The sequence below is a fragment of the Nerophis ophidion genome, linkage group LG03 (genome assembly GCF_033978795.1).
Source record: "Nerophis ophidion isolate RoL-2023_Sa linkage group LG03, RoL_Noph_v1.0, whole genome shotgun sequence".
Lineage (NCBI taxonomy): Eukaryota > Metazoa > Chordata > Actinopteri > Syngnathiformes > Syngnathidae > Nerophis > Nerophis ophidion.
The window spans coordinates 45,478,419-45,506,374 of record NC_084613.1 but is presented as its reverse complement, the minus strand read 5'-3'; the positions used below and the strand labels follow the sequence as shown (position 1 = coordinate 45,506,374).

Here is a 27,956-nt window from a genome sequence, read left to right as displayed (position 1 = left end):
ACAGAAATGGGCCCTCAGGTGACTCCGTCTAAGCAGAAATGTTCCTACGAGATCTGTGCGGGCATGTGATAAACTGTGTCGCCCGGGGAAGAGAAAGTGCCCGCTTAATTCCCTGAATGCAATTCAGTGGCAAATAGGCATCTAATTCTGTTTAATGAACATGTTCATGTTTATCAAAAGGTGAGTGGTTATCTATAAAGCATCAATGGTCAGCGGTATCGCTCTGCACTCACATAGCATCCAAGGAGAAATGTTGCCAGCTACATTCTTGACTGCCTGCTTATCTGCTGTATTGCAGAGGATGAATGTGCTGCAGAGGCACAGAGGGCTCCTCTCTGCCCAAAAGGAGAGACACTAACTGTGGGACAGCAAGGGTGCACTTACCTCCATCATCATCTGATGCTTGGGGAGTTTGTGGTCGCAGTCGGCGACTGTAGAAAAAAAGAGAGAGAAAGGGTGTTAATTATTGATTACTTTTTAAATGCAGCCCAATTGTGAGGTCATCTGACTGACAGGTGATTTGGCATGTGGCAACGTAGCTTTAACTATGGCTAGTTTTTTGTTAAGTTTCCCTCACAGAAGCACATCTGAACTGGCACACAATTATCAAATGCTGCTATGCACTCAGGCTGGTGGCTGCTGTGAACAGGTTTGCATCTAGAAGTACTGTATCAAAATATTACTGTGTATTTTAAGTATTACTTAAACAAGAGGCTTAGACAAGGGGTCAGCAACCTTTGCTATTAAAACAAACAAACACCCTCCCTTACAATAAATAAATAAAACATTCAGAAGCTGCAAAACATAACAGAGCTCATACATTTTTATAAAAAATGTTTTTCTTAATTTTAGAGGAAAATTAATCTTCTACAGATTTTCCTTTTATAGTCTGTAAAGTGTTCATACCAAATTACACAACTTTCTCACACTTTTATGTGAAATGATTTTTATACTTTTTCAATAATTGCAATTTCCCATTATATTCCTATCAAGCAGGAAGTGGATAGGAATACGTTGGTTTTAAAACTTCATATTAAGCGCCCTGTCATCCATTAATTGACATTTGTATGTGCTTATGCACGCAAAACGGGGCCCTCACGGATGCCGGGACAGACACGCAGTGCGTGATCTGCGGCCCTGGTTCAAGGTTAGCTTACGACGGGGATCGCACACTCAGAAGCCAATTAATACAAACAAATATGTCAACTACCCCCTTTATTTGCATTCATCCAATCACCAAGATACATTCACAGCCTCACAGAACTAGTTTCAAAAAGGCACACTTTTCCCACTTTGGTGTTAAAAAATCTACTTCGGAGTCGTGGTTGAGACAAAAGTTTGGTAAGGCTGCAAACTGGGCTTGTCTCTTTCCTACACCCCTTTTAGGCTCAAGCTGCTATGAGGAGTCAAAAATAGATGCCAGCGTGCATCTTCTACCTGCTCGCCACATGAGGATGTCTATTGTAGTCATAGCCTCATTGCTGCTCCAAGAATAACAGCAGAGCTTGGCTCCTGGCGGCAATAAAAGTGATGACAACTCAGTCACACCGTTTTTTTCAATCATGTTAAGTGATTGTTCTTGGAAGGCAAGGAATAGGTGCAATCAAGGACAATGTGAACGAGCAGCGCCAATTCTACTTTTCTGCAAGGCGAATATTTAAACTGAACTATGTATATCCACGCACAGAAATATAACTGTCATTGAATTCAATCGGCAGCTACATAAGTATTAGAAGTATGGATGATGATGTGGCTGAGTCAGCTTACTCTTCCAGGTCATCAGCAGCAGCTCTTCTTGAAGATCTGCGTACATGTAAAAATAACAGACAATTGTAAGGCAGTGCTCATACAAGTAGAGTAATAGTCTTCTTCCAAATAACAGTCTTTATCTGTATGGTATGATAGTAATTCTGCCCTGAACGACTCAACAATGGCTGTGTCTTCTCTGGTCATCTGCTGTATCATGCTGATATCTTTTGAGACTTCACTCATATTAGACAGCTGAGCTGGAACAATTCATGGACTATAAAACACTATGTTTAAACGCCACTCTTACCCCCTATTTCGAACAAATGCTCTCCTGTGATGAGATGGCGACTTGTCCAGGGTGTACCCCGCCTTCTGCCCGATTGTAGCTGAGATAGGCACCAGCACCCCCCGCAATCCCAAAGGGGAATAAGCTGTAGAAAATGGATGGATGGATGGATGGATGCTCTCCGTTTCAACATAGGAGGCAATCACATTAAGTCAGCAATACATTGAAAAGATCTCAATAAGCTCAATAATTTAGACAGCAATATTTCAAAGTAACGGTTGAATTTGGATTTAATACGTCTTCATCAAACACACAATCCTTCTTAAGGCAGCAACAAGTTGTTGTTTGTTTTCCTGGTTATATAGTGCCACCTATTGGTGCCTAGCTCAAACAGTCAGGGCAGGATTCAATCTAAACTGACACATTTTAAAACATTTTGCTTTGTCCATCCATCCATTTTCTACCGCTTGTCCCTTTTGGGGTTGCGGGGGGTGCTTTGCACAATGCAAATTATATCAAGAGACATGATTGTGATTATTGAGTTTAAGACATAATAAATCACTGTTTTGACTCAGTGTGAGTTTTAAGTCTAAGGCCTACCTTTTATTTTTACCATTATCAGCAACATTAAACTTTTAGTCACACTGTAAGGAATGCTTGTCTTATTCTATAAAGCCCTTACTTACAATGTCATTGATTATATGACCACACTTTATCATTTTTCATCCTTAATACACAAACTGATTTTATGTCATGGACAGTGTGTAACATATGTAGGCTACATGACTTGTTTTATGGACCTGATATTCTAATTGCTTTGTGTCTATCTTAAGATTTTTAAGCAAAATCAACATTGGGGAACCAGGTGTCTAACCAGGCAGGCCAGGGAGGAGCGGAGAGGCTAATGTACTTGCCTGCCCTTGGACTGTGTCCTGTCTAGGCTGGGGCTGAGGGGTTCGACACTAAAGACACATTACTGGTTACTTGATTAAGACTCATGTAAGGCAAAGCGATAGACATGGTAAAACTGCCTGGAAAAAAATTTGTTCGGGATAAAATATATTGTGACAACCTGGTTTCAAAGGTTCATCAATAAACTGACAGATCATTTAGTGTCAATTAGAAGTGATAGATCGACAAATCCTAGGATTTCTGCGCTGGGATTAGTGGGAGGAGAGCGGCGGTGATTGAGCATGAGGGGTGACATTGAAGGGAAAAGTCCTTGCAGGCTCCAGGGGGGGCCATTACTTACTTTGTTTCAGAGAGGATCAATGCACGTGCAAAACCCCTTTTACACCTCCTGTATTTCAATAGCTTTGAGCCTGGGAATCAAGCTGGGTTACAGAAACGCAAAGAAGCGACGCACTGACCTTCTGGTGACAGGAGAAAGGAGCCAATGGTTTGGCTCGTTGGCCTGCTTGCACTGACGATGCAGTAAACTAAAGAAATTACTAATCACCTGAAAGCTCTCATTCTCCCCCTTCAACTTGAGACTTAAGAAAACTGTGGCAAAATGAAGTGAATGCATAACAGGGCACCTACTACCAAAAAACATATATGTATTGAAATGTAATGACTGCCTCAATATTGTGTGGTGCTCCCCTTGTAGAGTGCAGTTCGCAGAAAGTGATAAAATGTCTGGAACCGCCGTGATGGAGCAACTGGCTTGCTAACAGTGCCCTCCTGTGGCTGATGTATTAACCATGTCAATTACCGCCTCGCTCGTAGATGAAGACGAATGGAGAGCGGTCTGCTTAAACAGGCTCTCTCTAACCTTGCTGATAAACAGCCTGAGGCCCAAATATTCACTGATAAATAAACTCGTTCCACAGCATCAGAGTCCATTAATAACACACATAATGTGAGCGCACAGCTCACAGCCTCTAGTGCAGGCAATGAAGAAGGTGATTAATGTAGAGACGTACTTGCCAGCACCTGATCCAGAGCTTTCTTCTGCCCAGCCGCCCTGCCTCCTGGGGGGCTTAGTAGGTGGGCCCTGGAGGAAGAAAACAAAATATATTTGAGTAAACTGCAAGGGGGCTTGAATCATGTAAAATGACTAAAACAATGTCTATAGTTATTTCTATGAAAACTTCTTGAAACGGGGGCCCCAAACTTTTTTGCATCACGGACCGGTTTAATGTAGACATTATTTTCATGGAGCGGCATCCCACATGTAAAAAAATAAGGGCATAAAAAATCCAACTCACCATAATGCTGAATTAATGGGAGCCCTGGGCTTGTTTCTTTGCAAAAAGACGATGACCGGCAGGTTGATTGTATACACTACATACAGGGCCCTTCCATCTGCAGTCCCCAGCAAGGGGACTGCAGAAGGAAGTTCTGGCACATTTTGATTTACATTTTATTTGTTCATTATTGTGCATTATCCTATGTAACAAAGATATAACACATATGATAAATGGTGACTTCCTATCAAGAGTTTTATTATACCTCTATGAACAGGCTAATTGGTTTGTCTCGTGGGACAGGCAAAAGTTAAATCACATAAAATGTGCTCATTTATAAATCATTTTATGTTCCTGTGCAATTAAGTCACGAATGTGTCATGGACTGTTCGGACCGGTGGTTGGGGATCACTGTGTTAACAGACACATTTTTTTAATAACCTTATCAAACTAGCTGTAACAATATCAAAATCTCACAGTACGATATTATCACGGTATTAAGGCTACGGTATAATATTATTGTGGTATATGTCCAAAAAAAAAAAAAAAAAGACTTAAAAATGCTGTAGTTTGTAAAATTAAGTGGCGGGAATGTTTAGGATGGACACACTTCCTGTAATTCAGTCCTTCTCAAATAGAAAGGCCTCAGGGAACATGCTTTTTTTGCCGTACCAGAATATGATGACGCGTATGTGGCACTTGGCTTCACTGCAACCACTGTGGGAGACGAGGAAAGGCTGGTGTGTTGTAAACCTCCAATGTAAAACTATAATGTTCACTATAGTGTCTTTCGACTTTTACTTTTTGACAAGCCGTGTCCTCCACAATTGACATGTTAATATTAGTCTGTTTCTCAAAGAACTTAACTAACAATTTCATTTTTAATAATGTAAATACTGCACAAATGGATTTCTGGCCTCTCTGGCTTAAATGTCTTTTCTGGATGACAGGTTATGAGGAGGCTACTTGTCCAGGTTGTATGCTGACTTGCATCGGGTGCAGCTGGAGAGCCCGCCCCCGCGACATCAAGCGAGACAAGGGGTGGAAAATGGATGGGTGGATTGAGGATTTATCAAGTAGTATTTCAATGAACTCATATTTCCAATGTTGAATTTCTTTTATTTTTGGTGATTACATCCATGCAGTGCAACGTGAGACTTGCTCTGTCGCCTTGAAAACGCTCGAGACGAAAGTATTGCTTTGTTGAGCGTAGACTTTTTTTAACAGCCGCCAAATGTTTTCACCAGGATTTGTTTGTTAGCAACATAGAGTAACTCAAATAGTTATGGATACATTTTGATGGCATTTTTCAGGAAATGTCTAAAAAACTATTCCTCTCATCGAATACGAACCCATTTCACTTCCTGTTTACGGCGTTCGATGACCACACCTTGGCGCCCTGCACTGCACACAAGATTCTGGGAGATGGTTGATTTTCAGACCCGGCCAAAGCTAAAGCACCAGAAAAAACTACATACTAAGATTGTGTTTGATACCGTCAGGCGTCACTGTGTTATTGTGAAAACTTTAAAATGTAAATACCGCAGTGTCTACAATACCGTTACACCCCTACTCCAAACTAATGAGCAACCTTAAGTTTCACACTGCTGCCAGTAAGGGGAGTTCTTATCCGTAGTAGATAATCTCGAGTGATTACTACCAGTGGAACAAACTTAGAAGTTTGATTGAAAAGTGATAAGACGTTGGGCCCTCATATAGTTAAGATGCATTAATTTACTTTTGAAAACACTCATGTCCGAGACCACAACATATGGAGCACAGAGTGTGGGAACTACCAGGAGCCCTATGTAAGTCTGACCTTAAAATAGAATAACTGGGAAAAAAATGACCTTCTCCCTATCGTTCTTTGATTCTGAAAATAGTAAACCAAGTATGCATCATGATCCTGAGAGTGGGACCCTGAGAACTGCCCTTGAATGAATGCATTCCTTGCAACACAAGCACATGGGGCACGAGACAAATGAATGCGGAAAAGAGAAAAAAAGGCCACAACATTTCTCATTACCAAATTGAGTCTGCAGAGGACAAAGTGCTCGTGAAGAATTTCTTTCATTTATGATGAAAGAGGAAAACAATTTTCATGGCTGGTTCCTTTTGGCCAAGCTATTTATAAATGTGGACGTCACTGTTAGGCACAAAATAAGGGAAGGGGACACAAACACGCAAACAGATATGACTACCTAAAGTAAAAGTTTGTGTTCAACAAGCACCCTAAATTTTGTACAATTAGTGACCACAGGTATCACAAAAATGTCATTAATTCTAAAGAATTTCGTTTTGATGTTTAATTAAACTAACAATTCGGCACGTTTAATTGCCAGTTGTCCCGAACAAAAAAATGCTAATGACCTCATCCAAACAAATCAGTGCCTTCAATTGCTCATGACCAAAAATGTCACGGCTGTTAAGGCAATTAGCTAAACCCTTGTGGTTTCTAAATTAAGATTATGTGATAGTCTACAGAGCCAAGAATGCGTAGTGTCCGAATCAAATGAGTCCATAAAGCAGTGGCGTCTTTGTTTAAAAGGATGATAGGAATGTGACCAATCAGTTGGGTATTTCAAGCAGAAGTGGCCAGGCTTGATAAATGACTAGTGTAAATAAACCCACGACACGCTGGAAAAATGTATTGCGTTTGCCGAGCGGGTCAGAGGGGGCGCGAGAATCATTGGTGGCCGCATTGAGGAAGTTGGCCTAATTTGGGAAGATTATCTTAAAGCATGAGCATTGCTGGGATGGTTATGCTTTGAGGATGTTGACCTCATCACAATTTACCAATTCAGGCAACGTGATTCAGTACACAAATGTCAGCAATAGGATTTGCTCTTAATATGCTACTACTTGCACTATAATTTGACATTGTCCTGACACATTTTTGCATTATTAAATGCAGTACTTTTAGACATCATTGTAAAAGGTTGCCGAGATAACAATTCTAACTGTAATACAAGTGTAAAAATAAGTTAATAGCCGTTTTGCAGACACGTACAATGATGAAGAGAAAAGAAGAGATCACCAATTGTGCTTTGGAAGGACGTCTCTTCACATAAAAAACATTGGCAGTTAGGGATGGGCGATGTGGTCTAAAATCTATATTGGGGTATATATATTGCAGCCTCCTACAATGATATATGTTACAATATATTTTTTTGGTATGTAAATGATAATAGAACTATTTCAAAACGGGTTACAAAAGGCTTCTAATTTGGATGCTGACATACTGCGTGATTTCCGGTTCTATTACTTTCTTTAAACTATTATTACCGGTAATCCACTTGCTAATTTACTCACTGTTTATATCTGGTTACTTTCTGTTGTAACATGTGTCTATCTACATTGTTTTAAAAATGTAACAAGCGCTTATTCTTCTGTTGTTTGGATAATTTACATTTGTTTTGGTCAAAACTACAAATGTGGGTATCAATCCAATACAAATTAGTTACAGGGACAGTATTGGTCACACCAATGCCAATAATGATACCTAAAAAAATGTAAATCATAGAATTATTCAATTTTATCACAACTCTATACAGACAAAAACACAGGATATTTAAACATGTAAAATATGTTTTACTATAAGTTCTGATTTAAATCCTCTGGTGTTTGCCACTAAAGCCCATCCAGGGACTGTTTTTCCTGAGTTTGTAAACAATAACAAAAACACCACAATATTTTATGAGAATAAAAAATATATTGATCTAATCACTGAAGTATTGACCGTATACTGACACTATACTTTGTTTCCTTACTTTTAATGTTTGTATTGATCCGCCCACCTTTGTGTAGATTAGAGACCTGCCGGTTAGGATGGCTTATTGTATCCTCCAACGGTGTGAAGTGTAGTATGTTTAGCTATTACTCGGTGGTTAGTTATAATAATCATTATAAGAAACATACTTTATTTGCTGACATGGAGGTGAGGATAGTCGATTCAGATGCAGCTATGCACTGTGGAGGGACATTCACTACTAGCTCACTACCGAGGACTCTACATTGCGTTGAGGACGAGGTTGTTCTCTTGTAGCTGCCATTTGCAGGACACAGCTAAAATGTGTCATCAACATGCATTATCACAATATAACAATAGTATTAAAAGTTCCATCGTCAACCAAATTTACATAATCTATATATGCAACCCTAAAGGCAACTAACTTGCTGGTGCGCATTTTTCTTCCTGTGTTGACAACTTTGCCATGTTGTACTGAGCAACCCTGACAGTGCCTCTCACACCTACGGTATCTTAGTTGCATTAAATTACATTTTTGTTGAACGGTTTGGCTCAAATGTTTCTTCTTTGAAAGCACACAAAATCCAAAGAAAAAGAACACTTCAAACTAGATGGCATTAGAGACAGATGTCCCGATTGTGTGCGACTTTTAAAATAGAGAAATTTTGGCCAACTATAAGTTGTATAGCTTTGTACAGGTTCCAATTGACTTTAACGTTTGAAGATAAAATGCATAACACAAGCAAACAAAGAAGGGAGACATTTGTGGACATATTTTTTGTTTTTGAGCATTATTTTGAGGTGGCTATGGAAAATACCGTCATTACAGATGGTTTCAAAACAATAACAAAAACAACACGGCAACTCAAACACCCTAAACATACAAAAAGTTCTCCATTAAAACTTTATACCATTTTTGTTGTTGTAATTGTAATTAATTTTCATCATATGAAAATAGGCAAATGTCAACAAGTGACAGTATCAAAACAATAGCAGTAAAAACAAATATTGCTCTTATTATTCAGCTTAAAATGGCTTAGTTAGTTGATGGTATAAAGTTGATTAAGGAGCCGTAACAGAAGACGCACAAGGAAACCACTGTTTGTGCAACTTACCTCCTCATCATCCTTGATTACAGCATACGTGTGAGAGACAGTGCATTTGGTGGTCAAGTTAATGCCATGGACATAAATGTATAGAATGCAAACAATCATACTGTATCATGAGATTACGTACTTCTCCAGCTGAGGCGGAAGTGGAAGACTTCCTGGAGTTACGAACATCTCCAAGTGATGATTGGTCTGCAGCAGGACGAGCCCTACGACCAGATTTTGCAACCTGAAAATGTTAGCATGACAGTAAACGAGTCTAACGGTACATCAGACTTGCATTTAAAAAAACATGAATTTAGGGGTTTGTTTAGTTTGTTTATATGTGCCCTACATATGACTGCCGACCAGTTCGAAGGGTGTATCCTGTTTTTTTGCCCAAAGTCAGCTGATAGGCTAGATCTTACTTGTGACCCTAATACTGTAACTACAAGCATTGCAGAAAATGGATGTATGATAAATGTGTTCCAAATAGCAACTGCTTTTGTACTTCTAACACTTGAAGTACATTAGTCAAAAACTGGAGCGGACAAACACAAACTTTACCTCAATTTCTTAAACATACTGTAACTATTAATGTGCGGCTGGATACTAAAATATTGATAACTGCCGATACCAAATCTTTATGATCTAATATTGATTCTAAAATCTAAATATTGATACTTTTTATACTGAAGTTATTTGAGATAACTTAGCCTATATCATTAACAAGAACACAGTGTAATGTAACGAAATCATTGAGATTCTGTTTAAATGAAAAGTGATCAGTGGGAAAACATGTATCTATCTATCTATCTCTCTAATATATGTAGTGGGGCAACAAGTATTTAGTCAGCCACCGATTGTGCACGTTCTCCCACTTAAAATGATGACAGAGGTCTTTAATTTTCATCATAGGTACACTTCAACTGTGAGAGACAGAATGTGAAAGAAAAATCCAGGAATTCACACTGTAGGAATTTTAAAGAATTTATTTGTAAATTATGGTGGAAAATAAGTATGTGGTCTCTGGCTCTCACAGACCTGTAACTTCTTCTTTAAGAAGCTCTTCTGTCCTCCACTCATTACCTGTATTAATGGCACTTGTTTGAACTTATTATCTGTATAAAAGACACCTGTCCACAGCCTCAAACAGTCAGATTCCAAACTCCAATATGGCCAAGACCAAAGAGCTGTCGAAGGACACCAGGAAAATAATTGTAGACCTGCACCAGACTGGCTCTTCTGCCCTCCACTCGTTACCTGTATTAATGGCACTTGTTTGAACGTGTTATCTGTATAAAAGACACCTGTCCACAGCCTCAAACAGTCAGACTCCAAACTCCACTATGGCCAAGACCAAAGAGCTGTCGAAGGACACCAGGAAAATAATTGTAGACCTGCACCAGACTGGGAAGAGTGAATTTACAATAGACAAGCAGCTTGGTGTGAAAAAATCAACTGTGGGAGCAATTATCAAAAAATGGAAGACATACAAGACCACTGATAATCTCCCTTGATCTGGGGCTCCACGCAAGATCTCATCCCGTGGGGTCAAAATGATCATGAGAACGGTGAGTAAAAATCCCAAAACCACACGGGGGGACCTGTTTAATGACCTGCAGAGAGCTGGGACCAAAATAAACAAACGTTACCGTCAGTAACACACTACGCTGACTGGGAATCAATTCCTGCAGTGCCAGACGTGTCCCCTTGCTTAGGCCAGTGCATGTCCAGGCCCATCTGAAGATTGCCAGAGAGCACATGGATGATACAGCAGAGGATTGGGAGAATGTCATGTGGTCAGATGAAACCAAAATATAACTTTTTGGTATGAAATCAACTTGTCGTGTTTGGAAGAAGAAGAATACTGAGCTGCATTCCAAGAACACCATACCTACTGTGAATCATGGGGGTGGAAACATCATGCTTTGGGGCTTTTTTTCTGCTAAGGGGACAGGACGATTGATCCGTGTTAAGGAATGAATGAATGGGGCCATGTATCGTGAAATTTTGAGCCAAAACCTCCTTCCATCAGTGAGAGCTTTGAATGGCTGACCAAATACTTATTTTCCACCATAATTTATAAATAAATTCTTTAAAATTCCAACAATGTGAATTCCTGGATTTTTTTTCACATTCTGTCTCTCACAATTGAAGTGTACCTATGATGAAAATTACAGACCTCTGTCATCATTCTAAGTGGGAGAACTTGCACAATCGGCGGCTGACTAAATATTTTTTTGCCCCACTGTATGTATATATATATATATATATATATATATATATATGTATATATATATATTTATATATATACACATACTGTATGTATGAAATAATATATTACACTATACTAATCTCTGTGTTGAGGTGGCGACTAGTCCAGGATGTACCCCGCCTACCATCAGAATGCAGCTGAGATAGGCGCCAGCGACCCCCACAACCCCAAAAGGGACAAGCGGTAAGAAATGGATGGCTGGATGGGTGGTATGTATGAAATAGTATATGACACTTCAGTAATATCTGTGATGAGGTGGCAAATTTTCCAGGGTGTACGCCGCCTTACGCCCGAATGCACCTGAGATAGGCTCCAGCGACCCCCTGCGACACCGAAAGGGACAAGCGGTAGGAAATGGATGGATGGATGGACTACACAATTTTTTCTAATGTTTTTATTTATTCAGGTAAAGTTTCTTAAATAATTCATAATGTGAGTGTCATTAAATTATACATAGCAATTGCAAACTTTATTTTTTTAAGAAAATCACTGGCACTTAAAATGAGTCACTCAGGATAATAAAACAGCAAGTGTATGTATCATGTCATTGTAGGCTATTTGAAGACTAAATACAGAGTTGAACATAAAAAGAATAACGCCATCATTTACCCTGTGATGTTATATTGTTTGAAGACGGATCCCCAAGAGCAGCAACATTTACAGTAGACTATTATTGAAATTTGACCAGACAAATTAAGATATTAACGCATAAAGTATCGATATCAGCCTGAATTTTACTCGGGTTTCGGATCGGAAAGAAAATCAGTGGTCTTGCACATCACATAACTGTAACTTGTAAAGCAATAATGTAAAAAGTACAATATAAGGCGCGTACAGCATTGCCAGCTATAAATACACCAACACAATCTAACACAGGGTTCAGGAACCTTTTTGGCTGAGATAGCCATGGAAGCCAAATATTTTAAAATGTATTTCTGTGAGAGCCATATAATATTTTTTTTAACACTGAATACAACTAAATGTGTGCATTTTTATGTAAAACCAACATTAGGGTAGAACATGTCTGTTATTCTTTTTAATAACATTTTTATTCTGAAGCTAACTAATAATGAATAAAATACTTCCTACCATTCTTGACTTCTTGAACAGGTGCGGTAGCAACGGATGGTTGGATAAAAATGCATTAGAATTTTTTATATTTTGAACATTATTTTTAACACTGATTACCAGGGGAATTATTCATTATTTGTTGTGTTAGGCAATGTAATCCAAGATTAATCTGAGAGCCAGATGCAGTCATCAAAAGAGCCACATCTGGCTCTAGAGCCATAGGTTCCCTACCCCTGATCTAACAGGTAACATAGTTCGCTTAATGTTAGCGAATATGCAAGGAGGTAGAGTCACGTTAGCATTGCTAAATGTGTTTTATTTTACCTACGTATTTGAACATAATTCTGATTCGTGGCAGACATGATTGATTTTTAGCAGTTAAAGATTACATAAAATAAACAACTATATCGTTAACAATAAGATGAATGCTTAAGATTTATCCTTACCTGGCCTTGCGGCTGTGTGGCTAGCAATAGCATGGCTGTAACCGTGATTTGAACGAATACGCAGAAATAACCACGGTGAGCACGAATACACCATACGTCACCTCCTTGCTGCGACACTTACGTTTTTAACAGGCCCAATTTCTCCCAGTTGAGTGCCGTCGTCCATGTTTGTCGAGATTGCTGCGGCGAGCTAGCTAGGTCATCTTCGCAGGCTGTCAACAAGCTTCACACAGCCAGGGCAACAGTTGTCATGGTAACGCTTGACGGCAAGTGCTGAGATGCTCTTATGCAGTACAGTGATTAAAATACTCATTAGTGCTAACTTTTAGTTAAAAAAAAATATATTTTTTTCACATATTAAAATAAACAAAGTACTAACCTCTCAGGCTTTCAGAATCCCATCTAGTATCGCTCTTGTGTCCACTAGATGTCGGTGTTGTGCATGTTTTAGCATACGGAGTGTCACTGGTAAGTATAGTTGTTGTTTTTTAATTATCAGTCTAAAAATGATGCCTACGCAATGAGTGGCATCGAGTCGATGTTTCGTGCATGTTACTCTGAATTAAAAATAGTATTCTACCTGTTACATCCCGAATTGGTCAACCTTTTGTTATGGTTCTTGAAGATTACATTTCTGACTTGGGTCCAAGACAGACGTCACTTGTCCGAGCTGGGTCTACACATAGCTGGCCCTCCCTCACAAACGTCACAGCAGGAGACTATAAAGGTTGAGGGAGAGAGCGGTGATGCAGCGTTGGAGGCTGGACTGCAGGCTGAGTAGACTCCACAAGTGGAAGGACAGACGCTCAAGTCAATGGAGAGACTGATCCCCGGTGCAGAGTGTGCAGGGAAGTGAGGATGCGATGCCTGTATGAGTCCAGGTAGAATGAAGAGTAGGATAAACACCTTTGGTGAAGGGTTGATGCTACTTTGCGATATGGCACGGATTTGCACTCTCGCAAATGCGCATTTTGCAAAAATGACATAGCACCTGAGACCATGGGATTGCACCAGGAACATAACTCACTCACAACCTGAATGAAAAGAGAAAAGGGGGACTCTATTCACGCCGGAATTCACGTTTGGTTGCTTTATTCTTATACCTGGCGGTTGTGAGCAGAGTGAACTATGAATCTGGGCAAAGCAATTTTGTTTTTCCTCCTTTCTAACTGTGTGACAATAATTCTGTCACTATCCACTTGCACCACTGTGGACATTGACCATATCAAGAAGAAAAGAGTAGAGGCTGTCCGGGGCCAGATTCTCAGTAAGCTTCGACTGACCAGTCCACCTCAAACAACAGGTCCGAGTCAGGTACCGTTTCAGGTTCTGGCCCTCTATAATAGCACCAAGGAGCTGATTGAGGAGCTGGGAAGAGACAGGCAGCAAAGCTGTGGGCAGGATAACACAGAAACTGAGTACTATGCCAAAGAAATTTACAAGTTCAACATGGTCAATGGTCCTCCGGAAAACAGTAAGTCCATCATTTCTTCCGTTTATTTAGATCAGTTTAGACTTAATGACATATTTATTATGACCTGTTAGCCATCCTCTACAGCAGGGCTATTCAACTACATTTCCAAAAAGCTAAGGACATCTCCCTTGACGATTATTGTTATTTTGAACAATATATTCCTAAAATCCACTATCCTGGACACTCGATTGTTGTCTATTTGTTTTGTCAGTTTTACTAAATTAACAAAACCTTACACCGAATATCTAGTCAAAGATCCTCTGTATGACAACACTCTAGGATTTTTAGGAATATGCTGCAAAGACGTAATACTCTCGTACAAATTGTTGACCTGAACATCAAGGGCCGGTCTGTTTTCATTCACGGCCCGGGATCGGCCCCCTTGCCGCCAGTTGAATAGACCTGCTCTAACACTAATTGAGAATATGCGCACAGTTAATCCCAATAACTTAATAGGATCCTTTGAAATGGTTAAGCATTCCTGCAAAACGATATGAATCATTTCCAAAATGTGAAAAAAGGTGAATATTGCTGTACTATTATCTCAAACACAAACACATTTCCAGCCATTCAAAAAATAACACTGGACTTCCGCTATAAAATGTGGTTACAAGCTATGAATAATGTGGGTCTTGATTGTGTATGTTGGATGCTGTCATTTGTTTGAGTGCCGCCTTTACGCGCTGATGCAAAGGAGAGCACAAAATAAACAGTCTAATTGGAATGAGCACCATTCCTCATACATACCTCACACCAAAGCCATGGGAACTCCAGCCTAATTCTGACACATTCCTAAAGAGGGGGGGTGGATTCTCAGGCGGTTAGCTTCTTCTGTCCATCGCCAACTGCAATACCTCATTTCCATTTTCAGGCTTCCAGTTTCCTAATATTTTCTATCCCCTTTTATAACTCTCACCCTTCTATTAACTCCCTCTGGTTGTATGAGGCAGCAGAGTTAGCCCAGTGTTTTCATCCAATTCTCTTGTTCATCCGTGCTGGTATTTCCTGTGTAAAGTGCGCTCCGTTGATTGTTCCAGACACCAGGAAGAGAAGTCCACTATAAGCAGCGCTCTGAGTCTCCAGATGGAGTTAGTGTTTTAAGGTGGTGGGTGATGTCGTGCCAAGCAGTGCAGATCAACAGGTGTTTATGCTGGGCTGCGAGATTGAGCAGAGCCTCCCAGCACCAAGTCTTGAATCTTGAATCCCACCATTACAAATAGCTCAGGAGTTTATCCGCCGGTCAGGAGGTACAAGCAGAGCTCCCAAAACAAACAACAGGTCTAAGGAGTGGGACCGGTGATGGCCCAGCGCCCAGGACACATCGCACAGGACTCATACTGGAGGTGATAATACGAGACATCAGCTTGACTTACTACTGGCACCAAAAAAACTGCGTCTCCGTGTGGCGTATTATTACACAGAATTGTGCCAACATACATTAAGCAGCAATTTTTTTCCTACTTTCCATTATATAATTATAAAGAGCAGGGCATGTTTCGGCATGTAGGAACATAATGTCTGTCACCTTGATAATTCCGTTCTTTTTCATTCCCACTGGGTATAATGACTTTCACAGTCACTTTTTTTGGAGGGCTGGAGTATGTGGGAATATAGTCAAGTTTTTCACGCCCAGTTAAAAAGTTAAACACAACACTTTTTCTCTTTCCTCTCGCAATTTTGTTCTTCCTCCCCAGACACGATGACCAATATCATACATTTGCTATCTATAAACTATAGCATCAAAGTCATATAGATGTGTCCAGGTTGGCACTGAAATAGTTTAGCCATTGGAAGGGTTATAAACATTGACACTGAGTACAAGCAGCTTATGTAGATCTTTTACACAACGGCCTAATGCAAGTGCATGGGATTTTTACAATTTGAGATTGTGTAACCAAGTGGATAATCACATCTGTGTTGTCTTTTATGAGGTCAAGGCACTTCAGCAGCTGGCTTGCACCTGCAGCAATATGCTTCCTATTTCCCTTGTTTACCCCCACAAAGCTCTGGAGAGAGTGACATCACAGACTATCCCCCAGGCGACAGCAGGAAGGAGAGGAGATTCCCATTTTTTTTTTTCTTTTATCAGATGCCGGATAGCGTAGAGGAGCCTCGCCATTAATCTGTCCCTACACTACTGAAACCTCACCTCTTTTGAAGGCCATCTTTTCTCCTGTCATCGCAAATCAACACAGCTGTTAGCTCCAATGTGGCTATGGGTGCTCATTTTAGTGTAACAAAACTTTAAGAAATTAAGTTAGGGGAAACTTCATTATCAAGGACAATACATTATGTTATTGACTGCAAATTGTTCCAGTGTATATACCAATTATTCCATAGGAAGCAGAGAATTAATTTGTTCCAGGGTCTACCGGTTACCATCAGAAAACTTTATTTAATACTTTACAAGGGCAAAAGAAGTCAATCACATAAAAAAACAAACCAAAAACTACTCAATCTTTGATGACACCTGGCAGAACTACAATGAGAGGAATCAGCCAGGAAGGTGTTTTCAGAACAATAACGCCACCCAGTTGTGTTTGATAGATACTGCTAGAATTAATGACTAGCACTGTACCTTGATTTTTGTTTGTATTCCATTGCTAAAGGTCCGACAAAAAACAAAGCATACGGAAACTGAAGTAATCGTTTCCGTTAAGTTAAAGTACCAATGATTGTCTCACACACACAATAGGTGAGGTGAAATGTGTCCTCTGCATTTGAACCATACCCTTGTTAACTCCCTTGGAGGTGAGGGGAGCAGTGGGCAGTAGCACTGGCCGCGCCCGGGAATCATTTTTGGTGATTTAACCCCAAATTCCAACCCTTGATGCTGAGTGCCAGGCAGGGAGGTAATGGGTCCCATTTTTATAGTCTTTGGTATGTCTCGGCCAGGGTTTGAACTCACAATCTACCAATCTCAGGGCGGACACTCTAACCACAAGGCCTCTTGAGTAGGTTAGTAGAAATAATTAAATAATCAAACTGTTTTGGACGAGCAACAGTATGAACCAAAAAAAGCACATTATGGAGAAAAAATATTTTTTTTTTTGCAGAAAAATACATACATAGAAATGTCAAATGAAATTAATAACTGAACTTCACTTTTACCTATATTGAAGACTTTTGTTGGTGATTAGAGGAGAGGCACATTCATACTTTGCTATGAGTTCTTTTTTTTCGAGAATAATAATATTCCCATACGCAAAAAACAATATACAATACATAGAAATGACAAATAATGAATGAACTTCACTTATACCTTTATTGATGGCTTTTGTTGGCGATTGTTCATTTTGTTAAATAGTGCTTCTCACCGTCTTCATCAAAGGGCTGGTAGTCACAACTCTCTTTGGCGCCACGTTGGCTTATTTTGCAGCCAAACTCAATCACAAAAAACGCAGAGACTGATTTACCAACACGCGGGCAAACTAACATTATGCGCAATGCTTGGCCGACGATAACTAAAGCCAAATATGTTATAAAACCAGGCCAAATTTTTGGCTAACATTTTTATTAAAAACAGAATCATATAAAAAGTAAAAGCAATAGTGTATCTACTTGGTAAAATCAGTTTGTGCACGTAATTGATATTTCATCATCGTAGTTATTTATGTGACATTTTTGGAGCATTTTTGCTTCTGTTCCTTCTCTGGTAAATTTATGTGGTGGCGTCACAACAAATCCAAAGAAAAAGTACAATCTTGGGGTGGTAATCCCTTAGATGACAATATACCTAGGGGCTGCTGGCCACCAAGAGCACAGGAACAAAAGTCAAGGGAGGGCGGAGGGGCGAACTGGTGTTGGGTCGCCGGCGCAAGTGTCCCCGAATCCACCGGAGACGAGTCTGGTGGCGGCGGCGAGTAGAATGCCGCTGAGGCCGGGGAGGCGGGCGGACAAGGAACAGCCACCATCTTGGCCGTCGGGAAGGCGGACGTGAGTGGCGCCTTGGTGAGTCTCGCCGGGAATGAGGAGAAGATGTCATCGGCGTGGAAGCAGCAGCGGTCGTCATCGCCGGCGTGGAAACGGCAGACGTCATCGGCGGCGTGTAAGCGGCAGACGTCATCGCAACAGATGCTGGCGTGGGCTCCAGCCTTGGAGCAGATGCTGGCGTGGGCTCCAGCCTTGGAGCAGATGCTGGCGTGGGCTCCAGCCTTGGGACAGGTGCTGACTCGGAGGCAAGTGCTAGCTCGGAGGCTAGTTCAGGGACAGGTGCTGGCTCGGAGGCTAGCTCGGAGACATGTGCTAGCTCGGAGGCTAGCTCGGGGACAGGTGCTAGCTCGGAGGCTAGCCGAGGGGCTGGTGATAACTTGGAGGCTAGCCGAGGGGCTGGTGATAACTCGGAGGCTAGCCGAGGGGCTGGTGCTAGCTTGGGGGCTAGCCAGGGAACTGGTGGCTGCGGCTGGGAAAAGCGGAAGACAGGTGGAATTAGTCTGGCAGGGGGTAGTCTGTCTTGGTGCAGCTGCGCCACCCCATCAGCACATCCACCAGGTTTTTCACCAAATTATAGCGTATTTACAAACTTACTGTCATTACCGGTCCCTCCTGGTCATGTCCTGTGTTGGTTTACTCTACACGACAGTTACTTGTCTATATTGCTGCACTTAAAATTTCCTTTAATTTGACGTTGGTGACTCATTGAGTTCCATTTAGCTTCACGATTGGCTAATGTCCTGTATATTTTTGGGCCATTCCCGTCACATCTTGTGGGGGCGTTATCCACCAAACAGGTTTAGGCAGCCAGGCTACATCGCATAATTCTTTCCAAAAGAAAGGGGTAAAAAAGTAAAAATTTCTAAACCACACGATATCGGGAATAAGGTAATCGGTATTTCATAGACCCCAAGGACTGCGTTAAATCTAACTTTGAGTGTACTGTGACCCCGAGCTATGGTAGGCCACCTTCTTACGTACTCTTCGTACGTACATAGCACATGCACATGCATTAGCTTTGGACGTTCTTTGCTAATAATACTGATTTGGATAGTTAGCATTAGCTATCATTGAATGCATAACATCATAACTGCTCATTTTTTGTTGCTGCTCTTGGACTGTGCGTACGTATTGACGAGACTGCGTGAGTGACCGCCGTTAACACCAATCATTTTATTCGGGCTGGTAAAACATTTTTTTTACACGACCTTAGTAATTGAACTTTTTTCTAAAACCAATATGTTCTGTTAAGCCACTAACGGTAACATAATCACCATAAATGATTCCCGGGCGCGGCACTGCTGCTGCCCACTGCTCCCCTCACTTCCCAGGGGGTGATCAAGGGGGTGGGTCCAATGCAGAGGACACATTTCACCACACCTAGTGTGTGTGTGACAATCATTGGTACTTTAACTTTAACTTTAACCAAATGGTGGTGTTGTTACATTGTTTGCTTTAAAAAATGTAACTGTTGTAAAGAGCCCTCTTAAGTAATTTTAAATGTCAAATTCAATGAAAACATCTTATATTTTGGCACTGTATTTCCTTAGGAGATGGTCAGAGACACTTCTGCTTGCTTACAGGAAGTTGCTCTTGGTTTTGCGCAATTTGTGTTATGAATTTTGTGTTTTCACCGTTGTATTTAGTGTTCTTTATAGTGGTAGTCAAGATTGCAATGACATATTGTAGTGTTAGCCGCCCAGGATGTGCGGGCCTCAATTATATTATTATAAAGTTAAGTAGAGGGCCACAAAATATGAGCTGCTAATTTGAGACCCTTGTTTTAGATGCTAACTCAGCAATAGTCTCACAAAATTTGCTGACCAAAATATTAAGTTCAAACTGTTAAACTTGAGTAGCGTCTACTGTAAAAGGTTGTTTGCTTCAATATTGGGTCATAAAATTAGTACATGTTTTTCATTTTCAATTATGCAAGCAATCTCCTCAGCTTGCTGACATGGAACAAATTACCTTTCAGACCCTTGGCAAAAATAAGCCATAATGTGAAATCCACCTAAAACCAGTGCAATGGGAAAAATGAGGTCATCCAAAAGGAAACCAAAGACTTGATTAGAATTTCAAATCTCCTCTCCAAAAGGGGGCTTTTTGCCTCCAGTGGGGGCAATGAGTGAGTGGAGCAAAGGGCTACTGAGGTTCCCTCCTCGTAGATTGTGTGGAAACACTGGACTGATATGTGGCAGGGGATACATGCAGAAAAGGTCACCTATAAATAGGAAGGGTTTTGAAAAAAAGGTAGTGGAAATATCAGACAAAGAGTGTAAGGACACTGGAATAGGATTATGGGTCAAATAAAGTACTCTGACATGTTTCTAGGATGACACAGATGTTCTTATGAGTTTCCAAAAGGTGTGATTACCCCCTCTCAATAGATTTAAAGATGAGGGTGATAAATTAGCCAGAGCTTGGCTGTAAATGACTGTTTCCACTTTGCTTGTAAAAAGCTTGCTATGTGCTTGCTTAGCTCCTCGCCGCATGTGCCTGGCTCATTGAACTAATAAACTATCAGGTGTTATGATGAAAAGAAGGGCGAGCCTTGGGTGCAACAGGAAGCTTTTCAGATACAAGCACAAGGTGGTCCTTTATGTTCACTTAAATGTCAAGCATGCCACACTATCAAACGTGCACGCGCCAGGAAGGTGGATTACAAGTTAGCGCTTGCAGGGCATGTGGAGTTGTTTGCCGCCTTGCTGCTAGCTGGGATGTTGTCCTGTTCCAGCACGTGGGCCCACACGTTCCTGAGCTAGCGCTGAGACTCTGCTTCTTTTGGAAGATTTGGGCTTCTGTCTGAGCACCCGTGGAGCTCCAGCATAAGCGGGAAGGGCATGTTAGTGCAGCCACATGGGGAATTTGGTTTGCATTGCCGTTCGAGTCACGCGAGGCATTAGCAGATGCTGCATAGCAAGAACCGCATCCTTTGCTTCATCCGTCCAGCGTCTGACAGCTGATGCTACACCCTGAATTCATCACGCGCTAATCACAGCTTCAATTTAATTATGATCCCTCTGACACAATGGGTTATGGCTTTTTCCATAAGTGATCAGTTTAAAAAGTCAGACGAAAACTGCATACAAAGACAAACAAAATAACTTGTCCTCAAAGAAATAATTTAATCTAATGAAGCTTTTCCCAACACCCAACAATATGAACACAGTTTTTAATAATTAAAATTATAGTGTGACATGCAGGGAACAATGCAAGATAGATATAAATGGCAAACGAAATGATTAAATGAAAATTTAACATTACTTTTACTTTACCAACATTTGCATTTTAAAGAATAGAACATTTTTGTTACTGTCGTGTTTATTTTGAAGCCTGACATCTTTATAATCTTTTGGATGTGTGCTACGGTGACTTTTACTAAATGTTGCTGAGGCCGAGTGGACTGGAAGCTGTGATGCTCCAACTGCCAGCAGTACCAGATTTTTTTTTCTTCATTGAAGGTAAAAATAAAGACGCAGGAAGACGCCTGAAAAGAAAGTGGAAATATATGAGTTTCTGGAGGGAAATCGGAGAGTTGACAGGTGTGCTTTTATCTTCATTGAAGCCTCGCGCCAGTGAAAGAAAGCAAATGTGGACACCACCTTTGTATACTTAGCTCAACCTTTAACTGTTAATAAATGGCACTAGTGTTGTCTTTTGCAGGCTTGACATATTTGCCAGTAATCAGAATTCAATAAAATATAATAGAAAGCCTTTTATCGTTAACATATGCATGTATAGTGAGATTAAAAGCAGCTTCTTCTCTGGTGCAGATTAGCAATGGAAAACAGACAAAATGGAAATAAAAATAAAGATAGAAAATAAGAATAGCGTGATTTGATAAAAAAAACAAATAATGTGGGTTATTGCACATGTACATTCATTAACACATATAAATATTGCACAGATTGAATGGTTTCACAGTAATAATGAGGGTTTTTTTAATAAATCAGAACTATGTATGTATGTTTACATTGGTTTTTGTTCATACTTCCTCAAACTGGTATTATATTGGATAGTTGAAAGGGATGTTGAGCTCCTCGTCTGAACAGCATTTTGCATAACACTAGCACGGAAACAGGAGTTTAAAACATTTAGATATAATCCCATACAATCAAGTATAACATAATGTTAATTGATTGCTAATTTCCCTATGTTCATCTCTGCATTGCTGAACATGAGTTTAAAGTACAGTGCCTGAAGAGGCTCAAAAAGTTCTTGACGATGTTCTTATAGATTTCCCTTGCAGGATTGTTAATGTCCAGTCTGGTAGAAGAGACCTAATCTATACAGTTCCACTGGATTTGGGCACAAATATTTGAATTCATGTTGTAGCAATGCTCGTAAGAAAAAGGAGAATATGCATACAAAAAAAAGAACATTTTAAAACTTTTTTCTGTCCTGCATTAGCTCCATCCGAGAAAATACTCTGAAAAATCAAATAAATCACCCTAAAATAAACAAGAATATCCTTGGAAAATGGGCTTTAATAATAACCTATCCGATGAGGTAATGAATAAAAGCTTGGAGGACGTGTGCCAAAAGCAACATTTCAACTTGGAGTCCCTACTGTTTGAGTCATACTTTTCCATTTTACCTGCAGATGACCTCCCTTACTGCCCAAAGGGAATCACCTCCAAGGTATTTCGCTTCAACGTCTCCACAATGGAGAAGAACTCCACCAACTTGTTCAGGGCCGAGTTTCGAGCTCTGAGGATCCCCAACCCCGCTGCCAAGAAAAACGAACAGAGGATTGAGCTCTACCAGGTGTGTGAACTAGCCAGTGCCCCCCAACACCCTCCTTCTTCTTCCACCAGGTCCAGCAGTGAGAGAAAATCATTTTATGTTAGTCCAACTCTGCTGTGCTGATCATTATTCCAGATTGTGCATTTAAAAAGCCTTTTCGGTTACTAATCCGCTATTGCTTTTTTTCAATGTCGACATTCAAAGCTGCCGTCCTTCCGTATGAAAGTTACTCAACATCTACATCTGCGTTTGTGTGGGTTTAAGTGTTTTTGTGGCATATGGAGTTTTCTTGATTCGGTTTCCTCATTAACCTCCCGTGGGAGGTTCAGAGTAATGATCGGGTGGCTACATTTCCTGCGCTTCCAGACTACTCTGAATGCAGACTGTCCGGCCGACTAGATTGTTTCCAGGGGCCCATTAAGAGATAGAGCCATGGTGACCCACTGAGGGGGGTCAATGGAGCGTGTTACTTACCCCCCGCACACACACACACACACACACACTTATACACACCCCTCTCACACACTTTTACGCCAAAGTTGGCGGTCCTCGGACCCTCGTTACCCCAGGAAGTTATATTACATTCTGATTTTGTTTGGTGACACGGTTAGGCCAAAGTGCTCAAACACACTAGGGGCTTAAATATCCCATCTGAAATAATGACAATGATCTGTTCCAGTCAAGGCTATCATGAAATGCATTACCTATACTTTGAAGTAAAGGAAGTTAACCAATGTTATAATGAAGCTATACAAACAATAAAACTTGGGTTTTAATTAGTGCTGTCAAACGATTACATTTTTAAATCAGATTAATTACAGTTTGCTGTGGATGAATTTTGATTAATCACTATTAAATATAATTTGTTTTTAATCTATAGCAATCATGGTTTGTGCTACACGGGCAAAGACAGTTAAGATGGGAATGTGTTGTATATGCACCTAGTTTGTTTATTAAACACCTCTACCATCATGTTCATGTTAACAATATAATAATGGTATCAAATGATGCCATTTCTAAATCAAAATAATCACATTTTTGTATTTTGATTCATCGTGAATAGTTGCAGTAAATTACATGTGTGTATAATTTCAATTAACTTTAACAGGTGTGTTATGCAAAACACAATCCTTCACATTAGAGGACGCTGCTTCTCAGGAGGATAAAAGATGACCCAGATTTGTGTGATCTGTTTTTTTGAAAAATGTCAGTCATATTACTGAGCTGCTCAACAGTTAATGTCTCTTCCATAAATGTTCCTTTGCTGTATCTTAAAATGGCAATGACCCTTTAAGACACTACTATCAAACTCATGGCACAGGGGCCACATCTGGCCCGACACACCATTTAATGTGGTCATTCACATTTTTTATGTGGCCCACCACGTCATTTATGTGGCCTACGAAAGGCTGGAAAAAAGCACTTTCTGACTAAATGTATTTGTTCTTTAAAACTGTGGCATCTAATAATCAATCATTTGTGTAGCAATATATATTCATATATATTCACTGTTACATATGGCCCTCTGAGGGCAGCCATAATTGCGATGCGGCCATAAAAAAACGAGTTTGACAGATACTTTTTTTAGGATTCCTGTGTCACAGCTGCATCTACCTCGAGGTCACTGGTGTGTGTGAGTGACAGGAAGAACTCCTAGGGAGAAGTTGTTCGGTCGCGCTCACAACATGCATGCAGTGATGGGTCTGCCCCGTGTGTCGACACTGAGCAGAAGAGGGTGGGAGGGTACACACACTACACGGTGAGCATGAGCACATATGAGTGGGGGAGGAGAGAGAATGCAATATAAAAACGTACATATTTCGATATTACATGCTGGAAAGGTCAGGAAGTCAGCAGTAAGAAACATAAGCCGAGTGTTTCTCAATTCCAGTCTTTTATTTAAAAAAAAAAAAAAAACTGGCAAAAATGTACATGCATGTGGATGTTGCTTTCTTTTTAACTTTTGCACATTGAAATAAAAAATATAAATGTATGATATAGGGGTATAGATATACTGCGATGTGTTGTTGCTGTTGAGTAGTTTCACTTTACATAATTGGAAAAATTTATCAATAACACGATCCGATTGGACTTTTTTGTGTACCGGCAATTAAGATGGTCTATGTTTTTGTGTTTTGTAACCATTTTGAGCTTGTGAGCCGAATAAATAACTAAAGGGGACCTATGATGATTTTAATCTACATTTAAAAGACTGCTTTGTGGTGTAGATAAGTGGTTCTGAACCTTTTTTCAGTGATGTACCCCCTGTGAACATTTATTTAATTCAAGTACCCCCTAATCAGGGCAAATAATTTTTAGTTGAAAAGAAGTGATAAAGAAGTAAAATACAGCAGTATGTCATCAGTGTCTGATTTATTAAATTGTATAACAGTGCAAAATATTGCTCTTTTGTAGAGGTCTTTCTTGAACTATTTGGAAAAAAAGATATAGAATTAACTAAAAACAAGTGATTCAATTATAAATAAAATTTTTTACACATATAAGTAATCATCAACTTAAAGTGCCCTCTTTGGGGATTGTAATAGAGATCCATCTGGATTCATGAACTTCATTCTAAACATTTCTTCAAAAAAAAAAATACATCTTTAACATCAATATTTATGGAACATGTCCACAAAAAATCTAGCTGTCAACACTGAATATTGCATTGTTGTATTTTTCTTCACAGTTTATAAACTTAGATTAATATTTTGTTGAAGTAATAGTCAATAGATATATTTTTTAAAAGATTTTTGAATTATTGCTATTTTTAGAACATTTTAAAAAAGTTCACATACCCCTTGGCATACTTTCAAGTACCCCCAGTTGTACGCGTACCCCCATTTTAGAACCACTGGTGTAGATAATATGTATTAGATATTCTTTGGTGTAAATTTGCTCTACAGTCAATTCTATAACCCGTATATTGAGTCTGTCTGCAAGATGTTTGATTGTGGAGGTGTTCCAATATTGCAAATGAAACCATGCCCCAACACCTCCAAAAGTATCATCATTTATCCTTTGAAAATGTACGCAGTGTATACTGTACATACTGTATACCAAGTAGCCAGACTGCAAGACCCCCAACCAACAGAGGCGTCCAAAACTGCGTGCAAGCTCTGGTAAAAATGTATGAACTTCAGGATTTGACATTCTGACATTGTTTAACACGAGCATCCAACATTGTAACAAAATGTATCAGTCATAAAAGATAACATTTATCATAGGTCCCCTTTAACATTTGCTACATGGTAGTACCTCATCTCGCGAGCTTAATCGGTTCTGTGGCTGCGCTCTTAAGACAAAACACTTGTATCTCAAGTCAACAACTCCCATTGAAACTAATTGAAATCAATTGAATTTGTGATTAAACACCACAATATGTCATATGCCCTTTAAAAAGAAAAACAAACTTTTAGATGACAAATATTGTATAAAAACGTACATATACTAACAGCTATAGTTGTTGTATGGAGTAATGTAACAATAATGTACATTATTCACCTTAGAGAGTGGACTTCTACGGTATTTCCTTTTAGCTGCACCATCAGCAGCTTTTCCATATTTTCATGGATACATGTGCACCATATAGATATTATTTCAATGCCCTTGGCTGGCGTTAGACTCGTTCTGCTTCAGTTTGGGGCAGACTTGCAGTGATATGCTCGAACTACACGGCTACATGATGATATATTACTTTACTTCAATGAATATCATCCACATCTTCTCAGCACTGTCCTTTTTGTCCACTTTCTTCGTTACCATGATTGGAAAACAAATGTATGTCGATCTCTAGCTATAAGCTATTGCCAGCATTACTACCAAATGCTTTGGGCAGATCTTTGTGACATTCGCTACGCCAACTAATGGCGTGGATTGCTTGTAATATTAGCAACTTAAAGCATAAGGCAGCTCTTATCTCAAAACACTCTTAAGATGGGGCGCTCTCAAGTTGAGGCACTACTGTATTTAAAATAAGTGTGTGCAGAATGAAACTGCAAAATTAACTGTCTCCTCTACAAATGTAACACCTGTTCACAAATTGGCATTCAGGAGAACAATGAACAGTTCAGCAGACGAGCAGTGCTCAATCATCAAGAGAAAGATTGTGAGTCGTGAGTTAAAATTGAGTCTTCTTTAAACACCTGTGCTTTCAAAGCAGGTGAATAGTTTGTTTTGTGATGCAGCTTGGGCAGGAAGGGGAAAGGAGAGTTGAATTAAGGACCGAATCTCTCGCAGGTCTAATTCCGTATTTTTCAGTCTATAAGCCGTTACTTTTTCCCCTAACTTTGAACCCTGCGGCTTATACATCCATCCATCCATTTCTACCGCGTGTCCCGTTCGGGGTCGTGGGGGTGCTGGAGCCTATCCCAGCTGCATTCGGGCGGAAAGCGGACTACACTCTGGACAAATCACTACCTCATCGCAGGCTGTGCGACAAATCCATGGATTTTTCTTCGCTAACAGCCAAATTATGAAATGTATTTAACAAAGAAATCATCCATCCATCCATCCATTTTCTACCGCTTGTCCCATTCGGGGTTGCGGGGGTGCTGGTGCCTATCCCAGCTGCATTCGGGCGGAAAGCGGAGTACACCCTGGACAAATCACCACCTCATCGCAGGCTGTGCGACTAATCCATGGATTTTTCTTCGCTAACAGCCAAAATATGAAATGTATTAAACTAAGAAATCATCCATCCATCCATCCATCCATCCATTCATCCGTCCATCCATTTCCTACCGCTTGTCCCATTCGGGGTTGCGGGGGTGCTGGTGCCTATCCCAGCTGCATTCGGGCAGAAAGCGGGGTACACCCTGGACAAGTTGCCACCTCATAGCAGGCTGTGCGACTAATCCATGGATTTTTCTTCGCTAACAGCTAAATTATAAAATGGATTAAGCCAGATGAGGTGGTTCGGGCATCTGGTCAGGATGCCATCCAA

The 27,956-nt window shown here is 40.2% G+C and overlaps 2 protein-coding genes across 7 annotated transcripts in view; one reads left to right on the top strand and one right to left on the bottom strand.

The window, feature by feature from the left end:
• The window catches only part of LOC133549691 (intraflagellar transport protein 43 homolog A), a 33,215-nt gene extending 19,891 nt beyond the window's left edge, over positions 1–13,324 (bottom strand). Inside the window, exons 1-6 of one of the 2 annotated variants that reach the window (XM_061895378.1) lie at positions 13,235–13,324; positions 12,977–13,138; positions 9,209–9,310; positions 3,961–4,031; positions 1,768–1,803; positions 385–431 (exon numbers count right to left, since the gene is read on the bottom strand). In XM_061895378.1, coding sequence (XP_061751362.1) covers positions 385–431; positions 1,768–1,803; positions 3,961–4,031; positions 9,209–9,310; positions 12,977–13,021 — 301 coding nt within the window. In that variant the 5' untranslated portion in view covers positions 13,022–13,138; positions 13,235–13,324. The remainder of the gene's footprint in view (positions 1–384; positions 432–1,767; positions 1,804–3,960; positions 4,032–9,208; positions 9,311–12,976; positions 13,139–13,234) is intronic. The other variant, XM_061895379.1, reaches the window with a different exon arrangement.
• A 261-nt stretch (positions 13,325–13,585) lies between these two features.
• tgfb3 (transforming growth factor, beta 3) overlaps positions 13,586–27,956 on the top strand; it is a 114,588-nt gene continuing 100,217 nt past the window's right edge. For 3 of the 5 annotated variants that reach the window (XM_061895372.1, XM_061895374.1, XM_061895373.1), the window contains exons 1-2: positions 13,587–14,329; positions 22,869–23,032. In XM_061895372.1, the coding sequence (XP_061751356.1) occupies positions 13,984–14,329; positions 22,869–23,032 (510 nt within the window). In that variant the 5' untranslated portion in view covers positions 13,587–13,983. Of the gene's footprint in view, positions 14,330–22,868; positions 23,033–27,956 lie in introns of all 5 variants that reach the window. The other 2 variants (XM_061895371.1, XM_061895370.1) reach the window with 2 other exon arrangements.